General features: G+C 36.2%; 2 protein-coding genes across 3 annotated transcripts; one reads left to right on the top strand and one right to left on the bottom strand.

Moving 5' to 3' along the window:
- LOC107614117 (probable glucuronoxylan glucuronosyltransferase IRX7) lies at positions 54 to 3,314 on the top strand. Of its 2 annotated transcripts, XM_016316345.2 has the most exons (4): positions 54 to 299; positions 1,005 to 1,679; positions 1,775 to 2,028; positions 2,157 to 3,314. In XM_016316345.2, the coding sequence occupies exons 2-4, from the start codon at positions 1,062 to 1,064 to the stop codon at positions 2,635 to 2,637; spliced, it is 1,353 nt and encodes a 450-aa protein (XP_016171831.1). In that variant the 5' UTR covers positions 54 to 299; positions 1,005 to 1,061; the 3' UTR covers positions 2,638 to 3,314. The 2 variants fall into 2 exon arrangements, with proteins under 2 accessions (XP_016171831.1, XP_016171830.1); XM_016316344.2 differs by lacking the exon at positions 54 to 299 and having other exon boundaries at positions 346 to 1,679.
- On the bottom strand, positions 5,092 to 6,756 carry LOC107612809 (xyloglucan endotransglucosylase/hydrolase protein 31). Its single transcript, XM_016314560.2, has 4 exons — positions 6,416 to 6,756; positions 6,175 to 6,275; positions 5,761 to 5,981; positions 5,092 to 5,686 (listed from the first exon to the last, which is right to left on the bottom strand). Exons 1-4 carry the CDS (start codon positions 6,651 to 6,653, stop codon positions 5,326 to 5,328), a joined length of 921 nt encoding a protein of 306 aa, XP_016170046.1. The 5' UTR covers positions 6,654 to 6,756; the 3' UTR covers positions 5,092 to 5,325.

The following is a 10,990-nucleotide window of genomic DNA, read 5'->3' as shown; positions in this document are numbered from 1 at the left end:
TTGAGACATACACAAGCTAATTATATATAAGAGATCAACACTAATTAATTTGCTAAAGGGTTTATTATTTTTGGAGCTTTGCAAATATGCTAATGCTACGGCCCACATACCTCTTTATTTCTTATACTTTTCAGTTTTTGCGTCCTTTAATTCTGAATTCTACTCATATATTCTATTCTATTCCTTCAATATTCCGATCTGGTTTCTAACTTTCCAACTGTTTGTTTATGCAGGTCCAAGATGAGGTCATTAATTGCTGCTAATCGAAGATACTACATATACAACGAGCTAAATAATTAGTTAAGCATCTATCTTATCCAACTTTGCTTAAGCAATACTAAACTATAGTAACGGACTAACGGTTAGAGTTTGATGGATTCAAGAATGTTATATAATCGATAAATATGTTTTTTTTTTTTTTGCACATGTTTACTCCAAACTTAATTTTCATTCTCACATGGTATGTTGTAGTGTATTTAAGCCTTATTGTTAGTTGATGTTACTAAAAGAGCTTTATGTGGTGCAATGCATGGACACTACTAGAATGGTTTTGAAGTCTAGAGCTTAATTAATTGATATGCTGATCAGGAACCAAACCATGTTGACATATCATATCATATCTCATCACATGATTATATTTAGATTAATTTAATTTGTAGAAAGAAATAAAGAAATAAAGAACGCTACATACATAAGGCCCAAGCTACATTCTGATCATCCCCATGTGAACTCACTCACATACAACTCTCTCAAAAAACAAACATCACCCTCTAAAATCCATTCTCTTTCCCCTTTCCTATTTTGTTTTTTTTATTAGTTAAATAATGCCTCTTCAATAATTAGTGAAGTCTCGGAATTCAGATATCGAAAACACGTACTAATAAATAATAAATGCTTCCAACTGTTTTATTTTTGGTGCTAAGTTCTAGCAATAATAAAATTGTTTGTACCTCTTCTACTCTTATCTTATTTCTTGGTTCTCTTCAATAATGGTGGAACAACAGCACAAAAACCAGAGACCCCCAAAGAGTAGTAGTAGTAGTAGGGGCTTGTATGTGAAGATGAACCTCTTTCATCACAAACATGGCTACAACTACAACAAGCTCAATCAGCATTATCAACAGCAACAACAAGATAGAAGCTGCTTCTGCAGATACTACAAATGGCTTCTATGGCTCTCTCTCTCCCTCTACTTCTTCACCTCTTTTCTCATCACCAATAACAACAACACCACCGCCCAAAAGACAGAACCAACCGAGAACTTCGTTAAATCCCATGTTGTACCTCGTACACTGTTAGAATCCAGCAACATTGCAAGCAAACTCAAGAATATGAAGGTGTTCATCTACGAGCTCCCATCAAAGTACAACACAGATTGGTTAACCAACGAGAGGTGCAGCACTCACTTGTTTGCGTCGGAAGTCGCCATTCACAGAGCACTCTTGACCAGCGACCTTCGAACCTTTGACCCCAACCAAGCTGACTTCTTCTTCGTCCCGGTCTACGTCTCCTGCAACTTCAGCACCGTCAATGGCTTCCCTTCAATCTCACACGCCCGCAACCTCATTTCCTCCGCGGTGCAACTCATCTCCACACACCACCCTTTCTGGAACCGCACCTCCGGATCCGACCACGTCTTCGTCGCTTCCCATGATTTTGGCGCTTGTTTCCACAATCTCGTAACTACCTAATAACTCCACACATTTTTTTGCGTGCATTTTCTTTCTTCCTTAGTTCCAATGACCTGACTCTCTTGTTTCTTTTCTTATTGAAGGAAGATGTGGCCATGCAGCATGGGATACTGGAAATAATGAAGAACTCAATAGTGTTGCAGACGTTCGGCGTTGAGTACCAGCACCCGTGCCAACAAGTTGAGAATGTAGTCATACCGCCTTACGTGTCGCCGGAAAGTGTACGGAAGACTCTTGCTAAGAATTCTCCGGCGAACGGACGCAGAGACATTTTTGCGTTCTTCCGTGGGAAAATGGAGGTTCATCCTAAGAACATAAGCGGAAGGTTTTACAGCAAGTAAGTAATTACTAATTAATCAGTAATGACCCCACACTCTCATCATTGATCAATAATTAAGCCGCATTTGGATTTTAACTGAAAAACTTTTGCTGAATTGACGTTTTTTCTATTTTTGTTTCTTTTAGGAGAGTGAGGACGGTGATATGGCGTAAATTCAGCGGTGACCGGAGATTTTACCTCAAGAGGCATAGGTTTGCCGGTTACCAGTCAGAGATAGCGAGGTCTGTTTTCTGTTTGTGTCCACTTGGGTGGGCCCCCTGGAGTCCCAGACTGGTTGAGTCTGTTTTATTAGGATGCGTGCCCGTAATTATCTCAGACGGTATTCGGTTACCGTTTTCGTCTGCCGTGAGGTGGCCGGATATTTCCGTTAGGGTGGCCGAGAGGGACGTCGGGAAGCTTGGGAGGATCCTTGAGCGCGTGGCAGCGACGAACCTCACGGCGATTCAGAGGAACCTGTGGGACCCGAGAACGAGGCGGGCCCTGATGTTCAACGAGGAGGTGCAGGAAGGGGATGCCACGTGGCAGACTCTGGTTAGTCTGAGTGAGAAGCTTGGTAGGTCTTACGGTAGGTCTACAGTTTCTGGCGAATTGGAGAGTGACACGTAAGGCTTTCGGGTTAAAGTTCTTCCCAGCTTGGAATTGCTGGCTGCATATGATGATGGATGACAGCTATTCGATTTTGAATTCGGTCTCTGGCTATGTGTCAGTGGGGACCACACCACACAGAGGGTAGATGGATGGATATTAACTATGGAGTAGCGACTTTTGGTCCAGCTCGTTAATGCTAACGTGGAGGGTTTATTATTCTTTATGACATGGCAAAGCAACCATTGTTGTATAATTATTAATTTCCGATGTAAATAAACCATACTAATTATTAAATGAATTCATGATATGGATGTGAAATAAACAGTCATAGTATATGTATATTTTTTGGTGTTGGGACTGAGAAGTGATGAATTGTCAGAAGTTGAAATGTGTACGTCTGTTGTTATTTGGATTGAGGCAGTGAATAAGTGTGGTCACGGGTAAGGTGAGGAATGGACGTGAAATTTAATTGAGGGAGAAAGAATCCAACGGTGGCATTGGAGTGTAGTTTTTATGAGTGAATGAATGCTTAATGTCAGCATTCAAAAATAGGTAGGTAGCTAAAGCTTAAAAGCTAGCTGGCCACTCTGTAATGGAATGTAATTTTCATTGTCTTTTTCTCTCTGTTTGTTCTTGTACCAAAATGCTTTTTTGTACCAACTCCCAATAACTTATTTTCGTTGCATGAGCGCCTCTATTAACGTGTTATGTTAGTAACATTGGCTATCAAAGCTTCAGTAAGTTGTGCAGTCTCTGTTTCTTTCCTAATCCGTGAATCCGTGAATCATAAGTGTCTTTGTTTTCTTGTTTAAAATTTCCAAAACATGGTTTACTCATTAGTGGAAGAACTCAATTGAAATTTCAAAGTACGTTACTCTAAATAATTTCTGAGAATTACAAAAGGATATTTAAGAATAATAATTTCTGTAGTAAAATATAGGAAAGTAAAATCAAGGGGACCAACCCAATTTGGTTAATCAGGTGAGTACTATGAATCTATGATATCTTCATGCAAAGATAATGCCTGCAAATTACTAAATAATTTAACATATTCAATTAAATTGCTTCATGAAATTGAAGACCAAATGATGACTGACCCTTGTCAATATCACATAGCTGATCAATTTTCTTAAATTTTTTATAATATATAAAAAATGGATCCACAAATAAAGATAAGAGAAACACATGGCCCTTTCAATGAGACAGAGTCTTACTGATAACTTTTTCAATGGGCTAGGCCCTTGTCCAGAAGCAATTACCCTACAGTTTTGGGCTTCATATTTTCCTTATCTCTTTAATCTAGCATCCAAATCCAGTACAATTTTATTTGAAGGTCTAGAATCATTGGATATGATAAATACCATGATAAAGTCCAAAGAAAGACCTCCTTACCAAAAAACAGAAGTCCAAAGAAAGACCATCTTTTTTTCAGTTTAGGATTTTCACACAGATCATCATTAACATAGGGAAAAAAAAACATTAACATAAAAATAAAAATAAATTAACCAATCAAAGCGCCCAACGAGCGCCCAACGAGGTGACAGAATAATTATAAGAAAATCAAAGTGATCGGTTGACTCGTCCGCTTAAATAAGTATTGGAGTTCGAATTTTGTTTTGTGTATGTAGTAATTCATGACAGACCTTTAAATGGAATTCAGATTCGCAACGAATTATTCGTTAACCTGTCGAGCTAGGAGATACGGTGCCTAACAAAAACAAATTATGAGAAAGAAAATGGAGAAAAACAAACATTGCCTTTGTATTTGTATCCCCCGTGAGGCCGTGACAAAGTCAAAGGATCAAAATGGAAAGTGTGTGAAGCCAATGAAGTTGCATGAATCCAAATCATTCTTTTTAAACAAGGCATGGGGAAATGCAGCAACTATGGTAGTATCCTAATTCCATTCATGTGACATTTGACAATGCCACAATTAAACGACAAAGTAAGGTTTCTGGTCATTCACGAGATCAAACAGAAATCCATGGTACTAAACTGCGTAAGATGCCATTTAGGGGGAAGATCGATATTAGTTCACGTGAAATATCAAATACACTTCAACTTGGCCTAGGAGCCAATGAGGCATGTATAAAATTTGCTCATACCATATAGTTTAATGTGTCTATCACATGACATATAGAAAAACCCTAAACTAATACTCGCATGGTAATGAGAATCAAAAGAATGATCTGAGAAAATTCTATGTGATAGAAACACTATCATTTTCTGTTATATATTGAATATATAGTTATTTTGGGGGGGTCCAATAATTCAGCAACATAGTCCAATAGTTATCTTTCACACGGCTTACTTTCAACTTTCAAGGGAACATGGTCCGTTTTTCTCTTATACATGACACACCATGAATTCGAATTTTTGTTTATATATATCTATCATTGATTTAATTACTTTTAAGAAAAATAAATACAAAAAATGTATAGAAAGAAAGATAAGAGATATAGTCCTATATTAGAAAAAGCATACAAATTGATGTATATATATATTTTGGTACATGCATCCAAATTGAATTATTTAATTCAATAAGTAATAGTGAAAATTAAACACACAATTGGCAGAAACAACAAATACATCACAATCTTGAATGTTGGGGGTGGCTTGGACGCTCAACTGCCCTTGCAATTACACTTTAATTAAGCAGGTGGGGTCATCTCAATTACCATCCCCTTTAAGAGTATAAATAATTAATTAGCATTCTGGAGTAAGGGTATGGTCTCTATTGGGATCACGGCAATAGTCATAGACCAAGTAATTGTTTTGGACCCATTGCATTGCATTATACTGTTGAGGACTTAGTGAATTGTAGCCAGGTGGTGAAGGTGAGGGTGGCTGGCATGAGGAGGAAGATTGAGTGGTGCAACCTTGGAGCTTGAAATCTTTGTATCTTCCAATGAATGGTTGGTATTTGTAATCAGCTTTGTATTTACCATTCTCTGTGGCCCATGATGATGCATCCCATATTGATCCGTACACGTACATTGCTCTTTCAGGGAATGTTGCATCATTCTTTCTTGGGTAATTCCTTATTGGAACATCGTCCACCAAAAATCTGCATTCAAATTCATCTATATTAACAATCATAACAAAATAATAATAATGTTATGAATATGTAACAAAGATTACATGATGTCAGTGGGTGTCCATAGAATAGCATAGTGGTGAAAATCTTGTGTTGGATCGAACCAAAGGTGAAACCTCATCTCTCTTCCTATCACATTATTCTTGTCTCCGCTTCCTCTCATGAACACATTTGTCTGCAGCACATATTGCTTACCTGGGATGGTACCAAGGAACTCAATGTCCACTTCATCATGGTCTCCTGGGTAGTCTTGGTTGTTTGAAAGCTACAGCAATTCCCAAATTAATTAATAATAATGGATATATTCTTAATAAAAAATGTTATTCGTACGCTACAATCAATTTGTATTTGTATTCAAACATGTATTTTATACTGGTAGCTGACTTTGGTAGTTGATTTTAGTGTACACGAAGCATAATTGATTCTTAATTAAAGAGTTATACACTAATGATTCTCACATAGAGACATGTAATCACTCCTGCAGTGTAACCAGATTGAAGCTTAATGGCAGCACCAAAGTATCCGGATCGATACGGCCGGATTGACTTGAATCCACTTCCTGTTTTAAACAAACAAATTCAAAATGTCTAAGAAGCATAATAATGCTATAGAGTTGTTACATGGTTACATGAACGTGTCATTTCAATTCAGCAAAATTTTCAAGCATTTTCTTTTGAAGCACATTATTTAATAATGTACCAGAGTAAGAGTCAAGCCAAATAGTTAGTGAGCCAGATTGGTCTAGTCTTTGGTGCTGAGGTCCCCAAAGGTTTCTATAAGCTTGATCAAAGGCAACAGAACTAACTTGGGAACTAGGGTAGTAGCCAGGTGAAGGTGGAGACTCATCAGCAATGATTCCACAAAGCATGAGTGAGATTATAAGAGAGAATAGAAGAGGAAGCATTTGAAGGAGAGAAGAGGAAAGCAATGATGGCATTGTTGGAACAGAGTGACTCTGCTTAAAATGCAGGGTTGATGGCCTACAAGTTATAGTTAGTGATCATGGAAGACTGTGGCTACCAAAAGTTAGAGTATGTGTATGTATTTATAGGGATTTTGGAGGGCCCCACACTTCCTATGGACTGGTAAAGTTGGTTACTAATTTCTAATACTAAACATTTTTTTGTAAAAGAGAAAAACCCAAAATAGCTTCTGAGAATTATTTAAAAAGGCAACGAGGTCTTTGACAAAAAAATCCAACTCGATCTCTGACAATTACCTCGAAAGGACAACGAGGTTTCTGTGTCAAAAAAAAGTTAATATTATTTTTTTTGACACAGGAGCTAATCAGTTCCAAAAAAAATATCAAGGACCGAATTGGGTGTTTTTTTTTTTGGGGGTCTCGTTGTCCTTTCGAGTTAGTTGTCAGAGGCCAGGTGGGGTATTCACTCTTTGTAAAATTATGTGTAATGAGTAAACACTCACGTACAGTTATTTTTACGTGAAATTGATAATTAAAAATTATTAGATAATAATTTAATTAAATTTATCAATTATCTAATAATTTTTAAATATTAACTTCACATATTATAAATTTAATTATTTTAATAATTAATTATTTAGTTAAAAAATATATAAACCAATATTATAAATATACACAAATACACCATGATTAATTTGTTAACTGATCATCTACGTGCACATGCTATTTGAATGAGTTTATTAAGAAATAATATTTATACTATTTTTTACATTCACTTCTTTTATACATACACCTCCATTTTGTCTTCTCTTTTCTCTTTATTGATCACTTTTTAATATCGAAAGTAAAAAAGAAAAAGAAAAGGAAAATATGCACACACTTAATACACATAACAGCTTTTTCTTGCCATTTTACCCAGAGTAATGAGGGTTGAATAATTGATTAGTCAACACTCAATGAGCAACTTCGACAGGAACTCACAACCAACCACAACCTACAAAATGATTAAAGAAACGGTAAGACACATGTTAAGAATAAGCATAGGGAGTCTAAGCGTACAACGTGTACAATGAAAGTTTAGAAAGTATTAGAAATATGACTATTAGTCTTAGTTTGGTAAAGCTTTTACTTTTGAAAAGTAGCTTATAAAAGCTAATTTTTAAAAGATGACTTTTTAAAAGTTGTAGCATTTATGTTTGGTAAATCAAATTAAAAATTACTTTTAATAATCACAAGCAACAACAATTGCATTTGGTAAAATAGCTTTTAAAATTTAAAAATACTATAATAGACATAAATGCAAGCATTAAATTTGAAAATTAGTTAACATATGAGGTTATATTAGACTTTTAAATTTTGAAAAGCACAAGCCAACTTTGAAAAGCTCTATCTTAGGTGCTTTCAAAAGTACCTCTATCTTTTAAAAGTTATAAGCACAAGTACATGATCTTTTTTATTTACCAAACACAAAATGAGGAGCTTGAGCTTTTAAAAAGCACATGCACCTCTTCGAAAAGATTTACCAAACCAAGCCTTACATTGTCCTATCAGGTTACGCTTTTGGGATAAGTGGTTTCATGATATGGTACTAGAGTTCTAGATCCAAAAGGTCAAGAGTTATGACATGAGATGTTTATTCTCCTAGTATCCGGATGGTTATTCTCCCTAACAGTACTTGTCGATTATAAAACAAAAAAAAAATTATTGAAAATATAAAAAATTTAAAATTTTAATTTTATGTATTTATTTTATATTCATCAAATGAAAATATTTAAAATTTTTCAATAATAATATTAGCTAAATCCTATTTGACAACATATAATTTTTTTTATATCCGGAAAATATATCTCAACTTGAAGCTTCTTTGATTATTTCATGCAATCATGCACCGTTGTTGCTAACAAACAGTTGTATATAATTATTATCTGCTTTCATCACTCTGTTTGCAACATCAACAACTTTGTACGTTTTGTCTCTAACAATCATTCAATAAAAATTATGTCTAATCAACTGCCCTTACAATAATAAAATGCAAAATCTCAACAACTAAGATATATATGGATAAAGTAGTGGTTAATTTTGTTATATGGTGGTTAATTTTGTTAATACCAAATGAAACTTGTTCCGTAGTAGTTTGCTAAATGTGGAGGTTAGTTATGTGAATGCATAATTGCCAAATTTTGCATGGTTCCTCGTCTCTGATTGGATAATGGATAGGATTGGAAGTTGGATGAATACAAATACAAAGACCCCTGCTTTTTCGTAAAGAAACAAAAGAAGAACAATTCAACTACGCAAGTTGTTCTCATCATCATGTGCAATGTGGATTCATCTTCCATATGTTTCGCAATTTTGCTTCCATCTTTTATGCTACAAATTCATTGTCAATCCTTTTCCATGCACAACCATCTTTAATGCTTCATTTTCGACAATTATTTCACAATATTAACTAACAATAGTTGGAATGAACAAGTCATTGTTAAAACATAGATAATAGGCATTAATTTGATACAGTAATAACTCTTGAAGAATGAATGTACTAATAATGTAGTGTCATAATTATTATACCATATGCTTATATGAAAATTGAAATACATTAATTTGTTCAACTAAATCTGATTTGGGATGTATATCAATTAATTAGTCGGCAATCATAAGTTATGAAACTCGATTCTTGTAATGTGGGAACCCCGTTAAGGACTATGCATGGCACAAGAATTGGACGAACGTGTTTGTTGGGTTATTGTTGGGGGGTGCCTATGCCCTACAAGAAATGGTATGAGATTTAGTGCGGTATCATTCTCTCGAAAAGTTAATGTACCATCAAAATCAAAATAGTGAAATTATGGGAATTCCTAATCTATGGAATCATGTCATGTAAATAATTATGGGACCATGTGGAATGTGTTCCAAATCATACCAACCCTGAAACAATGTGCAATGGCTCTCACATGACCTTTCTACTCACATTTTTTACCATATTAGGAAAATCATTTTCTCTTTTTTATCATTAAATTTATAATTTTTATTATGTACGAATTTATTATCTTAATTTAAAAGTAATTATATTTTTTATTTTTATTTTACTAATTTCTTCATTTTAAAAAAGACTATACTTCTTTGTGTTCGTTATTATGCTGAACTCTAGTGTTTTTTATGTTTGTCTATAGACACATTAAATGTTGATCTAATTTTAAATGAATTTTGTCTTTAGTTTAATGTTAGATGATGTATGGATTAACACAACTTTTTGTAGATGATATATATAAAGTATTGATGACATAACATGGATCTTTTATTTTTAATTACCATAATTATTATTGTTCGGTTGTCGGTTACCGGACAGTTCGGGTTGGATTCCTGGGTGGTGGTAAGGACTCGCCAAGGCGCGGACTGCCGGTCAGGGGTGCGCGAGGTCCCGAGTACTTTATGCGAAGGGGGGTGCCACCTGCAAAGACACTTCGACGCTCTAGTCAGTAAAGTGTGCAGGCGGAAAGGGTGGAGTGATATATGACGTACCTCCGGGGAAGGGTGTGCCCCCGACGCGCCAGTAATGATCGTGGGGGATATTGATGGCGCGTGGCTTCTTCGTTCGTGTGTTGTCGCCGGGTTGGCTGGCCGTGGGAGGGACGTGCCCCCTGCGCGCGTGTCTCTTGGTTGCTGAGGCGACCGTTTTGTCGCTTCGTTCTTCGCGCTGAGCATTAAATGCTCATAATGGGTTATAAAAACCCCGCGCGCAAAGACCATTTTACCCCTGGCCTTTTCGCGCTTTGTGCAGCGGTTTTTAAACGGTTTCTTCTTTCTTTTGCTCCCACTCTTGCTATTCCCATTTTCTTCTCTCCCTGATATCCAAAGCTTCTTGTTCTTCGCGCTGAGCATTAAATGCTCATAATGGGTTATAAAAACCCCGCGCGCAAAGACCATTTTACCCCTGGCCTTTTCGCGCTTTGTGCAGCGGTTTTTAAACGGTTTCTTCTTTCTTTTGCTCCCACTCTTGCTATTCCCATTTTCTTCTCTCCCTGATATCCAAAGCTTCTTGTTCGAGCGTCTCTGTGCCTCTTCCTTCACTTTCAAGTTCCTGCAACCAATTCAGGTGACTCTCCATCCCTATTCTCTTGCGCTTTGTTTGTGTTTTATTGTTGTGTGCTTGTTGCTTGTGTTTGCTACTCTGCTTGGCTTTCGTTGCTGGATGTCCTTCCAGTGCTTAGGTAGATGAGTTAGGGGAGGGGTACCATTCCAGGGTAGGTTTTTGGGCGGTTTGCTTGATAGGTGTAGATTTGTCCATGCTCCATTTTAACTGTTTAGCAGGATTATCGTAGTTTCTGGGTATTTTCCGGGCTCCCGATTTCATA

This window comes from Arachis ipaensis, chromosome B08, assembly GCF_000816755.2.
Source record: "Arachis ipaensis cultivar K30076 chromosome B08, Araip1.1, whole genome shotgun sequence".
Lineage (NCBI taxonomy): Eukaryota > Viridiplantae > Streptophyta > Magnoliopsida > Fabales > Fabaceae > Arachis > Arachis ipaensis.
Note: the sequence above shows the minus strand (reverse complement) of the source record. Positions and strands in the feature narration are given on the sequence as shown.